Source organism: Anas platyrhynchos, chromosome 1 (assembly GCF_047663525.1).
Source record: "Anas platyrhynchos isolate ZD024472 breed Pekin duck chromosome 1, IASCAAS_PekinDuck_T2T, whole genome shotgun sequence".
NCBI lineage: Eukaryota > Metazoa > Chordata > Aves > Anseriformes > Anatidae > Anas > Anas platyrhynchos.
Genome location: NC_092587.1, coordinates 155,166,677 through 155,194,630, shown reverse-complemented (window position 1 = coordinate 155,194,630; position 27,954 = coordinate 155,166,677). Strand labels below are relative to the sequence as shown.

General features: G+C 35.3%; 1 protein-coding gene across 2 annotated transcripts in view; it reads left to right on the top strand.

The window, feature by feature from the left end:
- Positions 1-11,963, top strand: part of GPC5 (glypican 5) — a 762,495-nt gene extending 750,532 nt beyond the window's left edge. Inside the window, exon 9 of one of the 2 annotated variants that reach the window (XM_038173480.2) lies at positions 7,430-11,963. In XM_038173480.2, the coding sequence (XP_038029408.2) occupies positions 7,430-7,587 (158 nt within the window). In that variant the 3' untranslated portion in view covers positions 7,588-11,963. The remainder of the gene's footprint in view (positions 1-7,429) is intronic. The other variant, XM_027443115.3, reaches the window with a different exon arrangement.
- Positions 11,964-27,954: the final 15,991 nt, after the last annotated feature.

Sequence of the window (27,954 nt, the reverse complement as noted above, 5' to 3'; positions counted from 1 at the left end):
CTCTTTGTAATATACAGTATATACAGTATAGAAATGAAGAATGAAGTGGAATGAATAATGCCTTAGGTATCATCTGTGATTATCTTCTTAAACTCACCAGTTTAGTATCAGCATAACACTACCTTATGTTACATTAGGGATGGTGCTCACACTAAACTATTTATTTCTAATACAGACTGATGGATGTAGCCACTATAGCAAAAAAGATGAAATTCTGCTCTGCCAAAACATGAGTTCATCTGTGATTTTAAAAAGAGCTGTATTGAATATTTTGAATATATTTAAAAGACTCTGGCCTTTATAGTTAAAAATGATCTCATGCAACTGTGAAAGTTTAAGCACATTTTCAATCTTTGGTGCTTTTGTTTGTTTTGTTGTTTGTTTTGTTTTTGTTTCATTGCTTTTACTTTGCTTTCTTCTTGCATGATGCAAAGTAGTTGTAGAGAAAGTAGCATGAATTTATGAGAATTATGGAATAATTCATTCCATTTTATAAGGATTATAAATATGTATTCCTATGCTCCAGGGCACACATTAATCAGTGCCAGAAGTTAGGTGTCCCAGTGGTCTGGTTATCTAAATTGTTCACTATATTCTATTGCTACTCCAACCTCTAAAGCACCAGGCAATGGTCATAGGCAGAAGAAATTAGTGAAATAGAAACTTCAGTGTTTGGGAAAAATCTATGCATTTTGGTTTTGAACCCTTTCTGCTCTTTCACCTTACAGTTGCTGACAACCTATTGGGATTGACACAATCAGATACAATAATTTATTACACCCAAATTAAGACTTTAAACCTCACAAAATCACACAATGGAATAGGAATGAGAGACATCTTACAACATACAATTTTAATATTGGTGAATCCTGTGCTAATTTTCTGTGCTGATTCATTAATTTAATTGATAGTGACAACAAGTATACAAAAGTTTATGTAGCTATAAATTCCATAAAGCAAGCCTCCATTACTTCTAAATGAATCATTTTGACTCTTTAAGCCCTTTTCACATGAACCATGAAGCAAACAGAACTTATATGAAAGACTACATGCTTGAGATGTTAAGAAGTCCATCTGAGTAAACTGATTTATAATTCAGATATGGCAAATTCATGCGCATTATTAGATAATTTATTTTTCTTTAAAATTAAGGCCAAAAACCTCCCAGAGGAGGTTCCTTCCACTGGAAAAATGATTGAAAATTTTGACTTTTTTCTTTTTTAGCCTCTTTGAATCAGCTGTTAATTTTTTCTTCATTAAATGAAAACTAAAGAAACTAAAACAGACACATTTTTCACTATGTTAATTTCTGACAATTTCTCAACAGGGATATGGCTTATATCACTATTTCCCTCTTCAAAAGGCATTCAGTCAAAGAACGGTAAAGTAATGTGTGCACTTTCTTTTGTAATACTTTTTACTGAAATACATTTTTGTTGTTCATTTGCTTTATTACCAGTGCTGAATTGTGAAACATTTGATACTTACAGAATCACAGAACAGTTGAGATAGGAAGGGTTCTCTTAGATTACCTACTCCAGTCTTCCGCTCTTTTTCATTTCAACTACTGCTCAATGGAGAAGGCAAAACTTATATAATATGTTAAAGACATACAGAATTCCTAAAGAAGATGTATACACCATCTGTATGTGTACTATAAGAAGGACCTATGTTCATGTGACAAATGCATATGCTTTCTTTTTAGGTATACACCTTACATGTAGATTCTGCAAATATAGATACAGTCATAAAAATATGGATATGGCCTCATTTGCCATATATCCTTCATAAGGTAGTTCTTCTCAGCCATCTTTCTCTCCCTTCATTGAGACTTCACAGCCATTATCACAAGAACTTCACTTGGAAGTGTCTCTGAATAATACTACTCATAGTTCATTGTTTCTACTTTTCTTTCTAAGAACCGGACACCATTAAGTATTTTGTGAGTTTTTTTAAGATTAATGGCTTTAAAACACCATCTGGAGAATGATCTGTTCAATACTGAATATTTCTTTTCTTATATATACATATAAATATATCGTGATTTTTTAGTAAGCAAATTTATATGTTTCTTAAAGTAAGAAATGGAAGTTGTCACAGAAACCACTACATATAAACAGAAGCATGTCTAAGCCATTTAAACATAGCTCTGTGATCTAGTTAGCATAACTATATTTAGAAATGTTTTTGTATAGCATAGGAATAAAGCTGGGAGGAACAGTAAAAGAAAGGGAGAAGACCTTTAAGGGCTTTAAAGTTTAAGCTGGCAAAAATCTGGTCAAGAAAATGGTAACTACTATGTACTTTTAACTTCTGGAATGCCAGTGCAAAGTTCTTTTCTCATTGTTGTTGTTTTTTGTTGTTGTTATTTTGTTTGTTTGTTAAAACCAACTAATATCTTTTTTAATGTTTGGTTGCGTAATCATTATTGAGATGTCTTTACAGTGAATTATAAGAATCAAACTAATACTGTGTTCGCCTTCATAGGAAAAAAATGCGTTGATATTCATCAATGTTGGTATTTTCTTGAAACAATAAGGAGATAGTCTTAGCTCTTGCTATCTATAAGTTTCAGAACCTATTACTCTGTTATCACCATACCTTCATTCTTCTTAATCTCTATGTTAGTCTTCTTTCTTGCCTTTTCCTATAAATTATGCCATTTACTTTATCAGTTGCACCTAAATCAACCTGCTTCTGTTTCAACAAAATGTTGTAGACCCTTACTGATATGAATAAATTCATGTCCTACTCCCTGCAATGTTGTCTTTTTCCAGGTATCTCGCTATTGTAAATTACATTTCTAAATTCATATTATACATATGTTTACAGTATAGCAGCCTTTTCTTTTGTTCACTTAAACTTTATGTATCTCTTTACCCTCTTCTGAATCTTCTTTATGATATTTTTTCTGAATTTTGGGACTTTGCTTGAACCAGTTATCAAACTGTTTTTTCTTGTTTGTCTGCTTGTTTGTTTTTTCCATGTCTCACATGTTATCCTGATATTTAGATCATATATATAGTGACTGAAATAACTATGTGCCCTGCTTAGGAGAATTTTACACAACTTCACAGGAAGGTTGTCTTGTAAAAGCTACATTGCAGAATAGTTTCCTAACTATCTGAAACACTATCCCATTTTCTCAAGTTCTTCCTCATATTTGAGGCTCATAAGAAATGCTTGTGCCACAAAAGCTGTATTTTGAATTTTCTGGAATGTCATAAGAAGAATAATTCTTTCATGGTTTTGGCTGGAATATAGTTTATTTTCTTTGTAGAGTGATGTTTTTCTTTGTAGTGTAATGCTGTGTTTTGGATTTTTGGTGAAAAATAGTCATGACAATAAACCAATGGTTTTAGTTGTTGTAGAGAAGAGCTTACACAGAGCCATGGACTTTTCACCTCCTCATGCTGCCCTGCCAGTGGGGAAGTTGGGGGTGCACCAGAAGCTGGGAGAGGACACAGTCAGTACACCTGACCCAGACTGACCAAATATATATTCCATGTCTTAGGGGTAAAGAAGGAGGAAGTGGATGGCTTTCAGAGTGATGGCATTTTTCCTCCTGATAAACTGTTGTGCATGATGAGCTTTGCTTTCCTGGAAGTGGCTGGACACCTGTTTGCTGGGGTTAAACCATAGCAGATGCACAGAGGGAAATCCAGTAGTTCCTCCTCTGTAAAGCTTTGATAGGGTTTATGTGCAACCAGATTCCCACAGAAATTCATTTGCTAGCTTCTTGTTTCCTTGAAAAGCCTTCTAAGCTCTGGCATATGCTACCCAACAAATAGCAGTTAAGGTAGCAAGATGTTTGAGGTTAGACTGCAGATACACAAAAAAATCCTGGTTTGGTTTCAAATCAGGCCACTATTAAAGGATGTTCTGTTTAAAACGTTTAAAAAGTTTTAAATCCTAGCATGGTTTCTAGACTGTTTAAAAGTCATAGCCCATTTTTGCAAGATTTTGATAATCTCAATAGAAAATTTCCATGTCAAATGAAAATCTTCCATGTCTTTAGGTATGACTTTTCAAATCAAAGTTAAAATCTGCTGCTCTGTATTGAAAGGATATTGTATAACAGCTGTAGATATTCTGGAAAATTTAGCAGGTCAGGTGTCAAGGCTGTCAGTATCACTACATTTCACAAGCTTTAGATATCTTTAAAAGATGTTAAAAGAACATGAGAAATACTTTGCATCTGTTATAATAAGTTGTTTTTATATATATCACACTGTTTGCTGTAATTCTTTTATTGATTAATCTTTTCTAAAACAGACTAAGAGAAAATTTTAAATTGCAGCCAATAACTGGATTTCACAGCTAATGCTGCAGTCGGAGATGTGATCATTGACTATTTTACTTTATATAGGTTCATTAAAATGTTATATTTGGATTCTAGAGATTTATCTTCTGCTCTGCTGCAATTATGGCTTTCCTTCAGAAAGAACTCTGAATATTATTTCTGAATTTCACCATTTCCAATCAAAATATTAGCTCTAATATGATTTTGATATAAATGAGACATTTATCACACTTAAAAGATTTGGTAATCTTAAATGCATTTTCTTTAAGAAAATTTCAGAGTCTAATGTGAGGAAACTAAATCCAAACATTTGCTCTTTTTTATTTTTTTTTATTTTTTATTTTTTTAAAATACAAATATTTGTATAGGTCTTAAAACTATTACAAGTTTGTTGTGGACTAAGAAAGTTACACTCATTTAGAGGAAAGGATGACTTCTATGACTGATTATGATGTGTGAAAGATGGCATACGTTTTCAAATCCAGGTATATAATGGACAACAGTTTTACTTATTTAAATATAAAGTATGGTATAGGAATAAAACTTATCCAAACTGAAAACTAAAAAAAAAACAAAACAACGTTGTTCTTTGGGAAACAACAATGAAACCAACAAAACTGGTTCTGTTAAAATATACTGGTTTTAAGTGTTTTTCTGTTCAGTGATTTTTTTTTTCTTAAGATCATATCTAAGCATATTTTTTTCCACTTCTCATTTCAATACAGTCAAATTTGTGGGATAGATCTATGGGGCTTAACAGATGAAAGGGTTGCTGTATGTTTATACTGCAATCTTAAAGTATAGCCATTTAACATCAGAGAAAATATTCAGCACTCTGTGGTATTTTAGTTGATGAAAGCAAAATGTATTGCTATGGCTGAACATTTTTAATAGACACTCTTTTCATTGGAACTTCTAAAGTTTGCAGTTTTCATTTCAGGTTGGAAAGAGGGAATAAAAATAAAAAAACAGAGAGAGAGAGAGAACATGTCCTATAAAACGAACACTATTCTTTTTGTATTTTCCATATTATTGTTAATGAAATCTTCACTAGCTATTAAAGATGACTCTTCAGTTAGTAATTAATAACTTGTCTCATTTTCTTCGGATTCAGATCACACACTCTAGTTGAAGACCACTGTTTTTTAAGTGTAAATCTAGAAATTCTCCTTGTTTTGGCAATTACCTTTAATTATAAATAGATAAAATTCTGGATATTTAAGATAAGGCCCTACATTTCATGTGATAGATTATCTGTAAATACACTGGGAGAAATCTGCTTTGTTATACCTATAGCACTTGGTGAACTTTTTTGTTGTACATGTTAGAGGTGTTTTTTTTTTTGACTGTTGAAATTTTTAGATAAGGGGATTCTTCACTAATGCTCTGGAGAAATGACACCTCCCCCACCCCTCCCCACCTGCTCCCCCCCAAATCCTTTTGGTTCTACTTCTAAAACATCCTTGAAACAAACAAACAAACAAAAAACATTTTGATCTACCAAACATCCATTCAGTGAAGTGCTGAGTGACTGATCTTTTTCTAGACAGATTACTACTGAATGTGCATGATAAGAAGGAATTTATTCACTCCTTCTCAGCCTCTATTGTTGCTCTTCCTCCTTGTGTGTCCACTTTCATTGTACTCATGGAGCTAATTTTCACAAATTCCAGGCAAGAGCACTGGATCAATAAATCCACACAAAATAGCAGTCTATTCTGCTGTCTGAGTACAGCAGCAAAGAAGACAAATTCATTCTAGCAGGTTTTTCAGACAACATGATTGACTTTATCTGACTCTTCCCTTAATGCAGTTTTTCAAAGCTACAGGAAGGAGATTTTAAGTACATACAGCAAGTTCTCAAAGAGCAGCTTTCAAGCTGCTTTTACAGAAAAGAGTATTTTTAACACAAGCACCAAAAAAGTTGTTCCTTTCAAACACAGTGATTCTTTGTAGCTTCTGTTAAACTAGCTTAACAAAGAGGAAAAATCCATGACTAAAATATTTATACTTCATCACAGTCCCTTAAAAAAATAAAATAAAAAATCAGTAGTTTACTCAACTTTACTAATGATACAAAGGAAATAAGTACCTACACAATGAATAATAATGCAGAAACAGTCTGTAAAATCAATGTCAGCTCAGTAGAGCTGAGCTTCATTCTAGTAGTGCTGTTCCAACAGTAGAGCTTACCTTCTGAATTATATATGTATTGACCTAATTACATAAATATTGACTTTGCTTTATATAAAGGCTTTTTCAGTCTCAGTGTAATTACAATGTCAATATTTGTTGCATGTAATAACACTGGACTTAAATCTGTTAATTTTGATTGATAGTGGCATGCCACAAGTTGCTATATGGGATCAGACAGTCTAGAAGTATGAATAGAAAATACAAGTAGCAGACAATGCTTCCAAATCTAAAAATGTCTCCAAGCCCTTCTGATTATTTCACCATGAAGAGGAAATAAAATGGGTGATTACATACTTGTTTTATAAAAAGCACTGTTTTGAGATGGAGAAATATATATTTTGGTCCAAAGCTGTAAAAATATTCAGCCGGAACTCAGTAAAAGGTTTCCTGTTTAAAGTTACATTTACAATTTTGCCTTACAATGTTTTAAAGTCTGTTTAAATTATGCCAAAAAAGGGGGGTTTATATAGCAACAAACATAGTTTGTTATATACCCTGCATCAAGTATACGTTGTTTTGGAATATTATTTGGATGTAGACACAAGCAATTTGACATTAAATTATTTCCCTTTTCCTTCAAATCCAAGAAAGTGTGAGCAGTGGTCTTTTAGGTACAGCTGGGACTTGCAAAACTGTTCATTTCAGACTGCAAATGTTTGTTGAGATATATTTCTACAAGAACAGTTTTGTTCAGAGCTGGCAGGCCTCTGAATTACTTTCAACGATGAATAGCCATATAGTATAGTGTTTGTGTTTTTAGATGCAATTATAAAGTATTTTGAATTTGGCAGTATCATGGGAATCAGAAACCAAGCTGTGACAGTCCATGTGCTGAGAATATATATATATATATTTTTTTTTTTTTCTAGCTATAGCATGTTGCTAGTAGTGACAAGGCATCATACTGTACTTTCTTATTTGTCTCAGCAGGGGTGCCAGACAAGATGAACCTCAGTGATGTAAAACGAATCCATCAAACCAACGATGGCAGCACTTTAGACACAACTGGAGTAGGAAGTACAACAATGGCTGATTACATGACATTTATGCTGATGAGTTTGGTAACATTATTTCTCAGTCTTTGGTAACTGTTTAGCTCTGTCGTGATATATGTTTCATTGTCGTCTGCTTATCCCTAGTCACAAGCCTAGAATAAAGGATCTGGTGGATAAAGTAATATTTATGACAGGTTACATAACATCAGCCTCTCTGACTTTAGGCATAAATATTAACAAAGTTGTTTATATAATATTTTTCCTATATTTTTGTAACATCTGTATATTCATGCAAAATTATGTTTTCTTTACCAATATTTTGTGTAAAAAAATAAGTTGACTACCATGGAATCATAGAGTCATTTAGGTTGGGAAAAACCTCTAAGATCACCTGGTCCAACCATCCCCCTACCACCAATATTACCCACTAAAAGAGATTTGTAAAACGAGACCACAAAATCACAGATACACAAAACTGTGGAGGGGACCCCTGGAGCTCATCCAGAGCAACCCTAAGCTCACAGCAGAGTCTACTAGAAAAAGTTGCCCAAGGACAAGTCCAACTGGTATTTGAATATCTCTGACAATGGAAACTGTACAGCCTCTCTGGGCCACTGTTTCCATTGCTTGAACAATCATAGCACTTTTTTTAAAAAAAAAACATTTAATATTACCTACACTATGATTCTATGCTATTTCAGTCTGTGCCCATTGCCTCTTGTCCTGTTACTGGGTACCACCTTCTTTGCAACCTCCATTCAAATACTTATATACATTGATAAGATCCCCCTGAGGCTTCTCTTCTCCAGCCTGAACAGTCCCAGATCTCTCAGCCTCCCCATTGAATGAAAGATGTTCCCATCATTAAAAAATCTTCATGATTTCAAAATCTTCATCATGTAAAAATCTCAGTAGACATCACCTCTTTTGACCTGTGGCAATGATTTCCATAATTCAGTGCAGGAAGCTGTTGGTTGCTTTTGCTTTCATGTGACTTTGTTGTGTCATGTTCAACTTGCTGTCCAGCAGGACTCCAGGTCCTCCTTTACAAAGCTGCTTTCCAGTCAGTCAGCAACAGCATGCACTGTTGCATGGAGGTATTCCTCCCCAGATGGAGGACTTGGCATTTCCTTTTGTTGAGCTTTATGAAGTTTCTGTCAGTCCATCCCTCCATCCTGGCAACACCCCTGCAAATGGCAATAACAACTATCTGGTATATCAACTGATCTTTCCAGTTTTGTATCATTTGTGAGAACTTGCTGTTGTATTGCCTAGCTCATTAAAAAATTAAATAGTATCAACTCCTGGGTAAACCAAGAACAACTTGGTCTCTCCATGTGGACTCTGTGCTGCAAATCACAACCCTACAAACAAGTGATATCATCCGATGAAAGAGTTGCACAGCACTTTATGAGTTTTGTATTTAAACTCCTATCTTCATCTAAGAGAATCCTGTAAAACAGAAAATGTAGAATTTGTCCTTCTCGCACTAAAAAGAAAAACAAACCACAAACAAACCAGCAAACAAACACAGTGTAAACTCAGATAGTTTTGGTAGGGATTACTTTTCACAGCTCAGAAAAACTACATATTTATACTTTGTATGTATACACATACATACAAATTATTGCATTTTATCTGTGAACAACAGTGGGGCTTGGATTCAATCCTATGTTATCTCAATCTATACGTCTACATACAGATGTTTATATATTTTATACGTATCTATGCTGTCATTACAGTCAGTGAAAAAGCAAGGTAACATTTAGTTGTTAAAACACCAGCAATTAATGCCAGTTGAGATGCTGTGAGAAAATTGCCCAGGTATCAAGCTGCTGTTACAAAGGGGCTCAAGTCTTTCTATGAGCAAGAGACCCGAGGCCCTTGTCAACACAGTCAATGAAGCCCTATTATAGCAGACACCTAAGAAAAGAACTCAGCTGCCCAAAAGTGTCTGGCTAGTTCAACCTGAGATTTCCTCAAGCATCCAAGGCATCCTCATCAGAATGCAGGACTTAAAAGAAATTTCAGAGGCTTCCTTAAAAGGATTCTGCGTGGAGTTGCAGCTGGTGGCTAAATGACCTAGAGTATTTCAAATAGATCTAGGTATCTATGTGTGGGCCAGTGAATCGTATGTCAGATCTCCATCATCCACACCTGGACCTTAGCTAACTAGTTGACATGGTGACACATGAATGCAAATCTGAATCACAGTCCGAATTGCAGCTCAGGTTCTTACACTTTATAACATGAAGTAAGCTAAAATGTTGCACAGTACTAATGGTATATTATATATAACTGTTATAAGATTTGATTATCCTGCATGACTAATTCCTATGTCATTTTCACAATAAATCATTTAAGAATATTTTGCAGTTATTTTTTCCTTCACAAGAGCAAAAAAATAAGAAAAAAAAAAGTATAGTATTGTATGCACTAACCTCCTATCTAGAACTCTTCCTCGACTGCAAAAGCAATTAATTTTATATGAGATAAATATAAAGAAACATATATAAATATTTTTATTTCCAAATGTATTCATTAGTCATTAGTAAACACAAGATAACATTCAGGTGAACAAAAATAATGTTTAGAAAAGCAAATGAACATTCCTAAGAGCAATTCCATGCCTAGGCAAATATCATTATATAAGCATGTTTGCCAGGGTATAGATTTTACTTGACCTCTTTATTTTTTCTGTTTTTTTTTTTTTTTTTTTTTTTTTGTAAATCAGTCCTCCAACTTCACTTATCATCTCAGCATACAATGAAATTATGACATTGATAATTCAGGGAAAGAAAATCTGATTTCATTCATTTTGTTTTTCAGCTCAAACCAGTAATCTGTCTAGGTAAACACCTTTATTTTTTTTTTATTATTATTTTTATTTTTTTATATATATATTTTAAAAGGTACCAGTTCCTTCAAGGGAGATGAAATAAATCTTTGTATAAGATATTCTTAACTGGAGAATTCTAACAATATGCAATACTCAAGATTTGATAACCCAAAGCACTTAATTCCCATTCTACACTTATGAAACTAAAGTACCTACTGGTAGCACTGGGTGGTCAAGATTACAGTTTATTCTATAACACCTTAGAAATACAAGCCTCATTTTCAAATAATTATAGCAATTATATCCTAAGGCCTCTTCAGATGTTATTACTCTTTTACTGCTTCATTTGTTTATGTCCTGTTCCTTATTTTCTACACTGCCATTTCTAAGATTCTTTCTCGAGTGGAAAACTAGGTCTTTTCTTTCCAGACAGATATGAACCATCTAGATTTTGGACCACTGCCACAGGCAATACAAATACAGTTGTAGTAAGTCTGGAGTTCCCTCAACAACCTGTAGACCAGATTCCCCCCATCCTGTCCTAACCCTCTCTAGGTACCACCACACATTACATCATTGCTTAGACTCGTAGGTCTACCAGACTCCAACACAGTTCTTTCACTATATCTAATGTGCCATAAAGAAATATTCTTGTTTCTTAAAGAACTATATATTTTTTTAAATATCTCAGAATAAGGAAAGAATCATAGAATCATAGGAAGGCTTGGGTTGGAAGATACCTTAAAGATCATCTAATTCCAACTCCCCTGCCACAGACAGGGATGGCACCCACTAGATCTGGTTGGCCAAGGCTCCATCCAGCCTGGCCTTGAGGAACATAGGGACCTACGCTCTTTGGCAATTTGTCTCAAGACTACCTTGCAAGAGAGACAGCCTTACAGGAATCTGTGGAAACACGGTTTAATTGTCACTCCAAGGTTGGCAACTGTAAAACAACAAAACAGACAACAACAAAAATAATCAACAACACAAAAAATAATTGACAACAACAAAAACTTAAATGTTGCCTGTATTAAACCCAAAAATGAATTGAGGAATAGTCATTGGCAAGCAATGAGTACAAAAATAGAATGTAACAGGAAAACTAGAAGGTAAAAAACAAACAAAAAATCTAAACTAGTGATCATTACAATACTGTATAAAAACATCTATACCAACAAAAAATAGTGGACAGTATTCAGTATGGATCAAGCCAGTCAGCTTCAGTAGCCTTGGTATGAAGAGGCTGTTCTCAACAGCAAAATCATAAAGGCAGCACAGGGCAGCTATTGAGATCTCCAGGTGACCTAAGAAATAGCATGGAGGTCTAGGTTGTTGTAAATGCTTTCATTTGTTTCCACTCAACATCTTAAGAGTACAAACTTTTCTGAATCTAAAAATAAAAGATAACAAACAAACTTTGTTGAATGAGATTATTTTTGTTTTGTTTTGAGTAGGCTTTTTATGTATTGCAGCTGATATGGTTTAAAGTAGGAATGTTTTACTCAACGTGTCATTTCTCAGATAGACGACTCATTCAAATGATGTTTATACTGAAATTGCAAAGGATATTACTATTAAAGTTGTGTATCTGGTTTCAGTACAATAAAAAGAAGTGAGCATAAGGTGAGAGAAACTTGTAAGGAATAATTTCTTAGTACAGTTACTTGGAAAAAAATACTTGAATAAATGAATAATTATAAAAATACAACCTTTCACAAATTTATGATATTTTTATTTGGTAAGATTAAGCTACTTCTCTTCTCTTCTCTTCTCTTCTCTTCTCTTCTCTTCTCTTCTCTTCTCTTCTCTTCTCTTCTCTTCTCTTCTCTTCTCTTCTCTTCTCTTCTCTTCTCTTCTCTTCTCTTCTCTTCTCTTCTCTTCTCTTCTCTTCTCTTCTCTTCTCTTCTCTTCTCTTCTCTTCTCTTCTCTTCTCTTCTCTTCTCTTCTCTTCTTTCTTTCCTTTCCTTTCCTTTCCTTTCCTTTCCTTTCCTTTCCTTTCCTTTCCTTTCCTTTCCTTTCCTTTCCTTTCCTTTCCTTTCCTTTCCTTTCCTTTCCTTTCCTTTCCTTTCCTTTCCTTTCCTTTCCTTTCCTTTCCTTTCCTTTCCTTTCCTTTCCTTCCCTTTCCTTCCCTTCCCTTCCCTTCCCTTCCCTTCCCTTCCCTTCCCTTCCCTTCCCTTCCCTTCCCTTCCCTTCCCTTCCCTTCCCTTCCCTTCCCTTCCCTTCCCTTCCCTTCCCTTCCCTTCCCTTCCCTTCCCTTCCCTTCCCTTCCCTTCCCTTCCCTTCCCTTCCCTTCCCTTCCCTTCCCTTCCCTTCCCTTCCCTTCCCTTCCCTTCCCTTCCCTTCCCTTCCCTTCCCTTCCCTTCCCTTCCCTTCCCTTCCCTTCCCTTCCCTTCCCTTCCCTTCCCTTCCCTTCCCTTCCCTTCCCTTCCCTTCCCTTCCCTTCCCTTCCCTTCCCTTCCCTTCCCTTCCCTTCCCTTCCCTTCCCTTCCCTTCCCTTCCCTTCCCTTCCCTTCCCTTTCCTTTCCTTCCCTTTCCTTTCCTTTCCTTTCCTTTCCTTTCCACTATAACCATGCAAAGGCTGGAGAAAGAGACAGAGAGAGATACACATACAAAATTTAATTTATTTCTCTATACTGATATTTTCATATGTTTACTCAGATGACTTATATGTTCAGATTATAATAGATTTACCTATCTAAAATTTCAGATTAGCATTAAAATTTTCATAGCATCTTCTTGGAAGTATCACGTAAATGGTGATATTATCTCTGCCTCAGAGTTTTTGTTTTTGTTGCTGGTTTGTTGTTTTGTGTGTGTGTGTGTGTTAATTATTTTTTGAACATTCAGCTCTAATCTGAAATAATTGTGTAAACATGAATCTTATTCATCAAATTATGCAATTATGCTCTTTTTCTGTGTTCTGACACATCTGAAGGCAACAGGAACAGCAACAAAACTTTTTTCTACCTACATTAGGCTAATGTAGCTCTAAGAAAAAACAGATTATGGTTTTTGAAAGCTTAGCTAGCTATTAATAAAGTTCTAACTTTTTTTTTTTTTTTTTTTTTTTTTCTTTTTGCCTGCTGTTGATGCACAAACAAAAATTCTGCTTGACTTTCAGATACAGAAAAAAATTACGTCTGCCTTTTGGAAATTTTATCTTTTACTCATTTTCGAACTTGTAAATGTGAAATGCCAGAGACAATATATCTGATACCCTATGAAGCTCTTGTACCAGTTCACACTGAAGAGGAATAACATGCAGATCTTCTGTGGCTGGGAGGACTTGATCGACGCATCTCATTACCCCTTACAGTGCACAGGTCTATGCTAAGATCACCTGCTGTGCATGCCTAATTTAAGTGTCACAACTGTTTCTCTCCAAGTTTGTCAGGCAGTCTAAATCTATTGTTAAGACTTGAATTTAAGTCACGTGGAGGTTTTTCTCAGTGACAGCTTCTGATTTTCTGTCTTCTCTCAGTGCCCCACTCCCTCCCATTTGTTATGGTACAAGAGTTTACAGTGCAGTGAAACATGTCAGATGGTCTCTAAAGATCACTTTGGTTTAGTTCACCATGCATCTCCACAGAAAATGACACTGGTGGTCAGAGTACTCATGGCAGTTAATTAAAACATTTGTAGAAGGTGAACACAATATTAGATACATCAGAACCGTTTATTAACATAACCTTATATACAAAAAATGTTTCCATAGTTGCATCTCAGATTCATAATTCATTATCTAAAGGAAGATATGATCATTAAAAATAAATAAATAAATAAATAAATTGAAAAAATCAAAGCTAAGCTTGATCTTATTCATATACAGGCTACTTATGAGAGACCATAACAGATTTCTTTTTAACCAATGGGTAGAAGCATACGGCCCAATACATCAGTATATCTTAGCCTGAGCCATTTCCCTATTTTTTGTCCCATGCAGGGACTGTAGGGGATTGGTATGGTATAAGAGGAGAATGTTATTTCCTGGGTAGTTAAAGTTTACATACACTCAATACCTTTATACTGGCTCTTAAACATATTTTTCATGTCTGTTGACATTTTATTTTTTATTTTTTGGTAGAGAGAGCTATCTCTAAAATCCTTGTCTTTTTATTTTATTTTATTTTATTTTATTTTATTTTATTTTATTTTATTTTATTTTATTTTATTTTTTAAAAGATCAGAAGTCTATTCAAGTAAAACGAAATATGTGATACCAGTCCATTGATAAAAGCAAAGAACAACATGATGCTGAAGAATAAATGTCGGTATTTATATTGTCAGAGCATTTGTTAGATCTGGTAACTAGTGCATGGGAGAGGTTCTTTTACATATTTGTGACAGTATCAAATTCCATGGATATAACTGCAAGCATAACTTATTTACATGCAAAACTGAAACAATAATTTTATTAGAATAGGATTGCTTTTAGAGGGGCATCCAACATTACAGGTAATAGCAAGTTGCATTTCTCTGTTCTAAAATGCTTATACATGTATTATACCATGACAAAGAAAAAAATAATCTAGCAAATAAAAATGTATGTTGTGTACTCTTACCTATATGACTGTTCCAGAAAAACAAAATGAAACAAAACAAAACAAAACATAACATAACATCTATTTTCCTATTAAATACATAATTTTGTGTTAAAAATTAGCCTTTGTAATAGTCTTAGTAATAGTAATAGTCTTGGTAATCTAAATGGCAAGGGCAGGAGAAAACTACTTATGCTCAAATATGCAAGTAGACTTGCACACTACTTGGTTAAAACAAATTTTTTGAAATACTGTCTTATTTTCCTGGATTTCAATCTTTTGCCATATATATGTGGCAATGTGCCACATATGGAAATGTGCCATATATAAAACCAAGGATTTACTGTTAATATAATTAAAATCTTAATGATGTAATTCAAGTATCATTATTAGTCTCAATTTAATTATTCTAGTAAAAGAAAGAAAGCATAATTACCTAGTTAGAGTATTTCTATACAGAAAAAGCCTCAAGAGTAACAACACAAATAAATTGTAATGAATACACTTCTTAGTCTCAATTTATTTATTTATTTATTTCTAGTGTTATTTTCACCCTTCCACTGTTTGTTTGAGTCTTAAAATTGGTTGTTTCAGACTGCTGAAGAGGTCATTACAGAGATTCATCAGCATCTGAGGGATCTTCACAGGTAGTCTAAGGGGGAAAAAGATCCTTGCTTGGGATTTAACAAGGTTCACTGATAGGGCTTTAAACTAGATTTGAAGCAGGAACAGGATAAAAACAGGCTTGACAGAGACCCTCATAGAAACATGGAGGGATGGTTCACATAACTAGTGCTGCAATGAATGGTTACAATGTTTTTAGAAGGGACAGGCTAGGAAGAAGAGACGGGGGATAGCCCTGTATGTTAGGAAGTGTTTTAATTGTCTAGAATTGAACAGTGGCAATGTCGGGGTTGAGTGTTTGTGGGTAAGAATCAAGGGGAAGACCAATTAGGCAGATATCATGGTGGGAGTCTGTTATAGATCACACAACAGGATGAAGTGACAGGTGAAATATTCTATGGATCAGGTTGTTCAGGGCCTCATCCAAATTGGTCTTGAGAGACTGGTTGGTGAAGTCCCTTGAAAGGCAGTTCTAAAGAGCAAAAGAATCCAGGAAGCCTGGACGCTCTTCAAGAAGGAAATCTTAAATGCACAACAGCAGGTCACCCCTACATACAGAAAGAAGACATGGTGCGGAAGAAGACCAGCCTGACTAAACAGAGTTGTGGCTAGAGCTCAGGAAGGGAAGAAAAAGAGGGTTTATGACATTTGGAAGAAGGGGCAAACAGGGACAGGGAGCGGAATGAAGCCCTCATAATCCACGAGGAAATGATTAGTGACCTGATAAACCACTTAGATGTACACAAATCTATGGGGCCAGGTGGGATCCACCAGAAAGTACCGAGGGAGCTGGCAGATATGCACACTATGCTGCTTTCCATCATTTATCAGCAGTCCTGGCCAAGGGTTGGTAGAAGGATCTGGGAAACTACAGGCCTGTCAGTCTGACTTCAGTGTCAAGGAAGCTCATGCAGCAGATTATCTTGCGTGATATCACATGGCACTTACAGGGCAAGCAGGTGACCAGGCCCAGTCAGCATGGGTTTGTGAAAGGCAGGTCCTGCTTGACAAACCCAGTCTCCTACAAAAGAAGAAAACATATGGAAAAAAGGAAACATTCCCTATGGTGACGTGTTCGGTGGATGAGGGAAAGGCTGTGGATGTGGTCTACCTAGACTTCACTTATTCTTCTCCTTCTCCTGAAGAAACTGGCTGCTCATGGCTTGGATAGCTGTATGCTTCATTTGGTTAAAAGAAGCTATAGAGATGTAGGGATCAAGCTCTTATCCCAGTCACCAAGCGATAAGACAAGAAGAAATGGCCTAAAGTTGCACCAGGGGAGGTTTAGGTTGGGTATTAGGAAGAATTTTTTCACTGAAAGTGTTGTGACATATTAGAACAGGCTGCCCAGGGAAGAAGTTGAGTCGCCATCCCTATAGGTCTTCAAAATCCCGTAGATGTAGAGCTTCGTTACATGGTTTAGTGATGGACTTGTCAGTACTAGGTTAAAGGCTGAACCAGATAATCTTAGAGGTCTTTTCCAACCCAAAGAATTCTATGATTATATGAATATTCTGATGTTGATGGTTCTTTCCCACCTCAGGATTCACTTTGTGTCATTTGCATATGTTGGCCGACATGCTTGTATACCTTTGCTCTTCCACCATTGCTCTGTGGCTCCAATCTGAATTTACTATGTATAGTGCTATAGTGCTTATTTATATAAGATTCTCTTTGTTACCCTTAAAACCAGTTTTGTCTAGCTTGAGGTCTGCATTTCCTAACTGAACACAGGTGAGTTGTTTATAGCCTTTGGGTCTCCACTGCAAGCCCTGTGCCCTGTCCTTTATCATCTTGTCTCTGTGCTCCTCTACAACACATCCTGTGTCTACAATTCTCAAAGCTTCTGCTGTTACATTAAGCCTGTATTTTTCTCCATTATGTCATTGTGTTAAAGTCATAGGTATCTTGTTTATGTAGACTAACTGCTTGTCACTTCTGTCTGTATAAAAATATAGTTGTCTCATATGAAGATAAAAGTAAAACAAATTTGCTGTGGCCACCCAGTCAATATATATATATATTATATTATATCATATCATATATATATATTATATTATATATATATATAAAATATAATTATATATAGATATTATATTTATATATATACACATATACGACATTTAATACATATAATATATGTATAATATACATTATAATATATATATGATATATATAATATACATATTATATATTATATATATTATACATATATATTGACTCGGTGGCTACAGCATATTTGTGTGTATATATGTGTATATATATATATATATATATATATATATATGTAAGTGTATATAGCCACAACTAAACCAACCAAAACTCCAGGCACATCAGGAAAAGGTCACTGAGCAAATCTGATGAGCTTCAGTCCAGAGGTCTTGAAAACTTGCTACAAAGCTAATGGAAGGTTACCAGCAACAGCAATACCATGTTAGAGGACTATGCAATTATACCAGGATCAGATGCGCCCTTTTGGGTACTTCAGAGAGGCAGGGGATTTTACTACCATGTTCTGAAATGTTTGTGCCAGCTCCTGCCAGATGCCTTAGGGAATCCCAAAAGGCTTCTGTGTGGCCACCTTAACTGAGCCCTCATAATCAGTGAAGCACCTTAAAAAAGTGATTTCTCTCATACTAAGAATGGTATCTATGGTCATATAGATTTCTTCTAGCAATGAATAGTTCAAGACTGACTCATTTAATGTGTGAAAAGAGGTAAATATCACTTTTAGCATAGGATTAAATACAGCTAATTCCTTGCAGCTTCTCCTGCTAGAAGAAAAATAGCTTCTAAAGCATTTACTTCTCTTCATTAACTGCCTGAGGAATTTAGATACTTGCAGTAGCACGACTGATCTTCTACACCACCAGAAATTCAGGCCTAGTCTGAGTCCTACCTCTTAATAGCTTTAAAACTGTTTCCACAAAATACCATGCTACAGGTTGGTTCTAGTTTACTATCCACTTAAATATGGATTAAAGAAATATGTCACTTTATCTGACTCTGACATAATTTAGATCTCTCATTCTACTCTAAAAAGCAAACGTAGATGTTGAATCCTTCTGCAATATAATATAGCATGAAAGGTGCAGAAATTATCAGAAGAAGGTGAGACTAGGGCTATAGTTAAAATCACTAGCAATTCTAGTGTGCTTTTAGATCTTCCAGGTAAGGACTTCATGGAAGTGTGAAATATCATCATGATTATTATTAATATTCTAAAAATATTTTCATTTATCTCTTTTACCTTTTGGATCCTTGGAAACTGTCATAAACAAACACTGATAACCTGCCCAATTGTTTTTGCTTCACCAATGTACATTAAGAAATGTTTAACTGTGATTTTCATGCATATCTCCTAGCTGCACAATAACCACTTCTGAGTATGTGCCACAGGAAGCTGCAAACACAAAAGACCATACCTCCTGGGGAGGACTTGATTGTAACTTCTACTTATGTCCTACCCTTGATATGTTCTTTGTTTTTCTCACATCTTTAAAAAATCTTATACCATTAACAAATATTTTCATTTAATAATTAAATAATAATTAAATAAATAATTAAATAAAATAAATAATTAAATAAATAAATAGAGAGAAAAAATAAAACACTGAAACACTGATGGAATAATCAAATACCCAGTTCTTTCCTTCTTCTTTCCTTAGTTTCTTCTTGTGTTGAGCATATAATTATTTCCTTCCTGAATCTATTTGGATTTATTGATTATTCTTATAGGAAAATCACCTTTACTGTGCTCTTGTCTGATTCTGAGGCAGAAAAAGGGTCCTCAGAGTTGTTTGCAAATGTTTGGGGAAAAAAAAAAAGGAGCTGCTTAATACGTGTGTGGGGGGAGAGGGGGGGAGGGGGGATTGGTAGTGGTATTAAAGCCAGGATTAAAGCCAGGGAGACAGACACCATTCATTTATTCACCATTTCTGGTGAACAAAGCCTGCATGTAAGTTAACCCTTTCTGAAATAACAAAATAACAGAGCAAACACAGCAAACACAAAACTTGAGAAGGAGGAGCAGGGCTGGAAGAGGCTTGAAGAGAAGACATTGCTGCAGAGGAAAGAAGAGGTAAATGAAACACAGTCCTGTCCAGACAAATGTGGCTTTGGGGTCCCCTGGGTGAGAGGGGAACCAAAGTAGGTGGAAAGATTGCTACATTTTTTTATTCACTATATCTCACATCTAATGAACAACTAACACAATTCATGCTAGCAAAAGAGGGTATGAGAATATCAGTCTGTTACCACCCACAAGACCTCCCAGCTCAGCAGGAAGACAGAGATTGTTGAAGCTGGAATTGGTAGGAGAGCCCTGTAAACCACCTCTTTAAGAGGCAGCCGACTTCTTTGCTTCATGGATGAAGAGGGTTACAAAGATGGTGAAGGTCCTAGAGGGGAAGATGTTCAGCCTGGAAAAAAGGAGGCTGAGGGGAGATCTCATCACAGTCTACAGCTTCCTCACGAGGGAGCGTGGAGGGGCAGGCATGGATCTATTCTATTTAGTGACCAGTGATAGGACCTGAGGGAATGGTGTCAAGCTTCGACGGGAGGTTCAGGCTGGATGTCATGAAGAGGTTCTTCACTGAGAGGGTTGTCGTGCACTGGAACAGGCTCCCCAGGGACGTAGTCATGGCACCAAGCCTTTCAGAGTTTAAGAAGTGTTTGGACACTTAGTCACATGGTCTGAATTGTTGGGTAGACCTGTGTGGAGCCAGGAGTTGGACTCAATGATCCTGGTGGGTCCCTTCAAGTTCCCGGTATTTTATGATTCTGACTTTGGTAAGAGCAACAATTGGAGTACTAAGCTGATCAATAAACTTTGAATACAATTAAAATGTATGGAGAGAGTAGTGACTACCTTCCCTATCCACCATGAATAACTTTGCAAGTGTACTTTGAAAAATAGTAGCTTCGTCTTTCAAAGATTTCTGAGGTTTGCCAAAAAGTTAGGTTATTTATGGTTCATTTAAATCTTTACTTTGTTAAAGTACCACTTATGTAACTTACTGCTTTCTACAAAGCAGACATTGTTCACTGAGTACACAAACAATGCAGCTGAATTTTCTGTTCTTCTAGGTGGGTTTTTAGGCACACTTGCCTATGAGTTTAATAAAAGAGTACTAGAAATTGAATCTGGTCCTTTTTGCTTGAAATCTGTTTCTGTCAGAAGAATTAAAAATTGTTATAAGCCACACGAAGCAATAAATACATTTCTTCCTGTCTAGCTACCAAACTTAATCCTCACCTTTTCCTAAGTAATCTCTTAGGATTAGTAAAATCTTTGGATTTTGATGACCATTTTCGTGTCTTCTGCCAATAACACCTCATATATGACAGCTATTGGTATACAGAGCATACAGATCACAGTTCAATACTTTCAATATTTCAATCTTCAGTGAGAAACATTGCTTGTCTGTGCATTGAAAAATCTAGTTTCAAAACAGGGACATATTTTGAAAATATTTTAAAATATTACAAATGCTTTCTGATCTTTTTTTTTTTTTTTTTTTTTTTTTTTTTTTACTCTTTCCAGCAGTGGTAGACCCCAGACATACAGAGATAAAATACAGCTAGTCCCAGGGATTTATTGCATTTAGAATGAAGCTTTTCAAACACCACATACAGTACAGCAGGAGGTACAAAAGCTAACAATCTTATCAGTGAAGAGCAATCCAGATAATTAATAATTCAATAATAATCCAAATAATGAAAGAATTCCAGATAATTTTATTCTCTATTAACCACATTTTTAAAAATTAAGATGTAGGTAACAGAAGTTTGGAAAATAAGCTTATACTATGGAGTATACTGTGGTTTAGCTCTCCAAAATCTTTTCAGTTTTTGAGAAATTCTGAGCAGAAAAAAAGGTCTTCCCCAGCAAAATACATAAATAAATAAATAAATAAATAAATAGATAAATATTTTAAATGGTATTTGTGACAAAACTGAAAGTCACAGAAAAATCACCTACTGGTTTTCTAGAAAACAACTGGAATTTCAGATCATCTTATTTAAGAGGTTTATAATCCCATAAACCGACATAGTAATTTGAGCAATGTTCATTACTATTTCATATAGAGATAGATTTTGTAATAATACATAAAATAAACCATGCCGAACTCTGTGGTTTACCAAGAAAATAAAAATGAAATTTTTTCATATCTACTGAGATTTTGTCTTTAGTTTTGTATTAACTTAATATAAAAGTTTCAGACCAAATTCAATGTTATTCATTAAACTAAAGCAAAAAGGAGAGAGATAGAGAGACAGAAAGAGAGAGCGATGAAAACCTGACACTAGCTTAATAGAAATTGCTAATGAAAGTCCTCAGAAATTCCATTCCTGTTCCCTAAGTGGTCTGTGCATTTTATATTCGATTGTTCCTGCATGACATACTGACACAGTCCATAAAGAATATCACAAGATTTCAGGCTGTCTGTGTGTAAATCACATTGTGTATGATCTTTGATGGTGGAGCAGCTTTTTGTTATATGCTTCTAAGAGAGGCTGTTGTCCCCCTAGAAGGTAACATGTCTGCTCCTGAGTTGCCACAGCTTACAGTCTAGCAATTTGAAGAAACACTAAGTTGTTTTTGAAGAAACACTAAGAAGCATCTAAGTTGTTGTAGAAAGGACAATCACTCATATCATTGCTGAAAAGGCAGCAATCTCCAGGAGAGAAGAACCAAGATTATTAATGGGCTCCCTGGTCCTAGCTGAAACTCTCTGCTAATGGGAATCAGAATTCTGAGTACTGAAATACTAACTTAGGGCAGAAATGAGGAAAGGAAAAATATTTTCTAACTTATACCAATACATATAAATAAGTGTAAATATTTATAATATTAAAAAGCAAGTGCTAATATTTTATATTTTTAATACTTTTTATATTATACTATAAAATTTATAAAATATGTTATATTATAATATGTTATATATATCTATATTTTTTTATATTTTATATTTTTAAACACTTGTTAAAAAGCAAGTGTTAAAAATACCAGCACTCTTTTCCATTTTTTTTTTTTTTAATTTTTAAGTTATGTTATGTTATACGTTGTTTTATATGTTTTTATTTATTTTATTTTATTATTTTATTTTTAACAGGTGTGGTTTCTTCTTGTTTAAGTCATAATATGATTTTGGAAGAACATCTTTCTGTGTTAAGGAAAAGCACATCATACACCTTATTGAATTCTCAGGAGAAAAACAGAACATTCACTTTCTTATTGTGATCTTGATCTCTAAAGAAATCAACATACTTCATAACTATTTCTATCAATTTCTGTACCAATCTTCAGTGAGAAACATTGCTTTTCTGTGCATTGAAAAATCTAGTTTCAAAACAAGGAAATATGAAAAAGATCCAATGTCATCAATATCCACTATTCTTATTTTCCCTATTTGAACTTAAACACTGGGCCAAAATACTAATTAACATATGGAATATTACCCTCAGTGTTTTTTATATCCCTCTGTCAAGTTCTTTGGCAATACAGGCAAAAACACAGATCTACAATCACTGACTACACAGTCATACAAAGATGTACAATCACAGTTCATCCCTGCAATTGCATACTCATTTTGCTATTTCTCTCATGTCTTACCCTGTCACTATTTTTTCATGACATTTTTATTTAGATTTTTTTACTTGTCAATTTTAGAATTTTGTTTCTACTTTAGCTAATGATATTCAGAGTAGATCTGTTTCTTTGTATGTTCGTTCATGGTCTGCTGAAGGGAAATCCCACTATTATTCAGGTTTATATAGCTTACTCCCATAATTATTTATACCCAAAAAATCAGTAATATGAGGGAAATCCAGTCAAGACCTTGGGTAAAAGACATTGTGGTAAGCAAAATTCAGCTTTTGCTTCCAGGCACATACTTCTCATTTGACATCTGTCAGTAATTTTAACAAACTTCAACTTCGAAATTAGAAGAATCTTCCAAATTCATAAAACTGTAAATTTATTCAGCAAATTTCCTGATGACACTAGTGGGAAAAACAACAAAACAAAACCCTCAAAAATATTGTTTTTCAGATAGGTCTAGCTATGTTTAGGGAAGTAATTATGTGAGTTTATGGTCTGAGATAGAGTAACCACATTTCATGAATAAAGAGGTCCCTCCCTGTTCTGTGTTAAAAAACACTTTTCAGTCCAAGACGCAGCATCCATTTTGCAGTTTCTGAATCTCCTATGATGACTGTCACAATATATTTTCTTAATCATATATAGTAAAAAAAGAACAACAACAACAACTAACAAACAAAAAGACTATAATTAAATAGAAAGCAAACCCTGGTGGGCAGATCATGATTTAAGACTCAGGAATTCCTGTGAGTTCATGCTCTTCTATCTCAAAAGGAAAATAGCATTTCTTCATTCATTGTTAAGTGGCTAGGTGTGTTACACTGTTTCAGTACTAAAAAACATTAGGTTGGTCCGATGTGAAACAGGTACATGTATTGTTGTGAAGCTGGCAAGGCAGAACTCTGACCTTGTGATAGTACATATTGCTTGTTCAGCGATATGGCACCATGCTGCAAATCATTCAACATGAAACAATACAGCCATCAGCACAGTACGCACTGGCCATGTGGCTGTGTGTGATCACAGTAGCCATCAGGGATTGACGAGTGCTTCTTGAGGCCAGGGCTACCAATCGTGTGCTCCCTGGATTTGGGAGTGGCAAAACCTAAAAACAGAGCAAGTGTCTCTGTGTCAGTGGGCGAAAACATCAGCCAAGGTCAACATCGTCTCTGCAGGGATGCCTGCAAGATATTGATGCCTACCACAGTGAAGGATGCCTACCATGACCCAGCCAAGTATCCGTGAACTATTGGGTCTCACAATAATGGACATAAATGACTAGGAAAAACATCATGCTCATCGGTACCCTTGTCATCACTCAGGGGTTGGTATGTTAACAAGCTAAGTAATTAATAAATTCCTTGTCTTTCTATTGCTGCTCAAGCGTATGTGTGTGTGTGTGTGTTTGACATCCCTGAATAGCTCACTTGCTTATATATATTATATATATAATAGATAATAGATAATAGATAATAGATAATAGATAATAGATAATAGATAATAGATAATAGAAAATAGATAATAGATGATAGATAATAGATTATAGATTATAGATATAGTCTGATTCTTGCTGGCCTGAACCAATCAGCTTCAGCCCCCAGAGTTTAACTAGAGTATACACTTGCCATATATCTAAACGATCTGGATGTAGGAATAGAAGGCATTTTGAGCAAGTTTGCTGATGACACCAAACTTGGAGGAGTTGTGGATGAGGGTGGAAAGGCCTTGCAGAGGGATCTGGATAGGTTGGAGAGCTGGGCGATCACCAACCGCATGAAGTTCAATAAGAGCAAGTGCTGGGTCCTGCACCTGGGACGGGGAAACCCTGGCTGCACGTACAGACTGGGCGATGAGACGCTGGACAGCAGCCTAGGAGAGAGGGATCTGGGGGTCGTGGTAGACAGCAAGTTGAATATAAGCCAGCAGTGTGCCCTGGCAGCCAGGAGGGCCAACCGTGTCCTGGGGTGCATCAAGCACGGCATCGCTAGTAGGTCAAGGGAGGTGATCGTCCCGCTCTACTCTGCGCTGGTGCGGCCTCACCTCGAGTACTGTGTGCAGTTCTGGGCACCACAGTATAAAAAGGACATGAAACTGTTGGAGAGTGTCCAGAGGAGGGCTACGAAGATGGTGAAAGGCCTGGAGGAGAAGACGTACGAGGAACGGCTGAGGTCACTGGGCCTGTTCAGCCTGGAGAAGAGGAGGCTGAGGGGAGACCTCATCACAGTCTACAACTTCCTCATAAGGGGGTGTCGAGAGGCAGGAGACCTTTTCTCCATTAACACCAGCGACAGGACCCGCGGGAACGGGGTTAAGCTGAGGCAGGGGAAATTTAGGCTTGACATCAGGAGGGGGTTCTTCACAGAGAGGGTGGTTGCACACTGGAACAGGCTCCCCAGGGAAGTGGTCACTGCACCGAGCCTGTCTGAATTTAAGAAGAGATTGGACTGTGCACTTAGTCACATGGTCTGAACTTTTGGGTAGACCTGTGCGGTGTCAAGAGTTGGACTTGATGATCCTTAAGGGTCCCTTCCAACTCAGGATATTCTATGATTCTATGATCTATCATACATATCTTTGTAGGCAGTAATATTGATATTTCTCTTTGTATGCACCATCTTTGTCATCATAGTGCTCTTTTCTCCTATTTTTACTTCTATTTTCATGATAAAATATGACCTTCTGATAGGTGATATCACCTATATCAGAAAACCTATAATCCAGAAAAAAAAAATTATCTCTACGATATACTAGTCTTTTCCAAAGAATCTAGCCTAATTATCACAGAAGTTGAATAAACCACGGTGCCTGTGACATGTTTCAATTTTAGGTTGCACAATTTTAGCCAAATTACTAACACCATTTGCATTATTTTCTAGCTTTTTCTTGAGTATATATGTTGAAGAACACTGTAGTAGTAGACATGTTGCAACTAATATATTTCACTGGCATTTTCAGCAACAAGGCTGATATTTGAAAAACAAGAAGGTGAACTGTGCCAATGTCTATCACTGATTCTTCCAAAATGGAGTTCAAGATGATACTTTAACACGGCAATGTCAGGAAGCCTGCAGTGCTGCCGTGGGTGTTGTTTGTTCAGTGGCTAGATAAAAGATGTTAGCTTCTTGTACTGTCACTCTGACAAATCTCAGAAACACTAAAAAGACTTATAAAAAAGGCTTATATATAAAGCTATCAAATGTTAAGGTAAAATTAAGTCTACTTTTCATGAAGGTTAGTAATTATCATTTCTCAAACACTGCAAGATAAAATGTTCTTGAGTTTTTGTGATCTACTGCACATTGTATTGAAATAGCTTTACATCAAAGCCAGACACGGGCTTTTCACAAATTATAGCTTTTGTTATATGATGTATGTTCATGGTGAGTCTCAGACTGTGAGGTTAAAAACAAAACTCTTGCTTGTTGAACTCTGTGTTTTATTTCTCTGTCCTTCAGGCTGTATCTCATTCATTTAATAAATAAATAAATACATAAATAATCCTCATTTATTCAAGAAGCTTCAGAACAGTGAGTCTCTGAAATAAATTGAATTTGCCAAATTCAAATATCCCACATGTGTCATGTGTAAACACATCATGAGATCTTATATTCTTTCTTTTGTAAGACTAAAATAGCTTTCATTATGAAATCCATAGGGCAGTGTAATCAATGTCCAATTGATGTCCAATGTCCAATGTGCAGAGAACCTCTAAAAGATAAAAATTCAAAAAAATATTTTATCTTCTCCAAGAGAAAATATCAACAGTTCACTCTGATGCTATATAAGTTCATGGCAGGATTTGTATCATACCTCCTGATCTGTTTCATATTTAATGGTTTTATTGTAACTTTGAATGTATGCTAAGGATTCTCTCTGCTTTTATATACTTATTTACATTTACATTAGGACATTGTGAAAGACTGCCCATTTTGGAATTTCAGAATATTCCCTTACTCCCAGTTATAACTAAAAGTTAAAACCAAAACAAATACTTTAAATCTTTCTAGATGTTATTAAATCTAGACACGCACAAGGTACAGCCCAGCTCATTCTGAACTTTCTCTCAAAAAAAAAAAAAAAAAAAAAAAAAAGTCAAGAAAATAAAAGCTATGTACCTCCAACTCCATACAGTAGGAAATTTCTATGAACCAGAACATGAACATGTCATGTTTGCAAGTACATTTCTAAGACTATGACAGAAGAAGTAAGCATAGATTTAAGTATTTTTCTTATGTGTTTCCTCCAGTTGTTAATCCTCTGTTTAAAAGATATAATCATAATACATCACGAATTATCTAATAAATGTAATACACAAAACAGACAGATACCAGTATTTTACTGTGGCCTTAAGGGCTCATTTGTTGCACTTCCAAAGGTGCCAACCAAAGGTGCTGTAAATACCCGCATATAGGAAATAATGATTTATACTAAATGACACTTCACCAAGACTATACAGCTGAAGTAGCATCATTAGAGATCAAACTACATATTTTGTCATTAATAGAGGAAATAACAATGGTCCCTACTTCCCTTTCTCAGAAAGTTCTAGTGTAGAGATTCAAACAACCATCTTCATCCATTCTGTCATTAAATTTCTGGAAAATGAAACAAAACAAAACAAAACAAAACAATAACAAAAAAAAATGACAAAATTCTATGAAGTTTTCATCCAAAAAACAAGAAATATATTGAAGTCTGTTAGTACCTTGGAAGAGGAGTACTACTGGCTGTACAAAAACTTTGAGTTATTGAACAAAAGTTTGAGAAACTGATTGAAAAAGGAAAAGTCAAAGTTCTCCACCAGAGTTCTTCTCCAAATATCAAATGAAGGTGGTTTGGATTTCTTG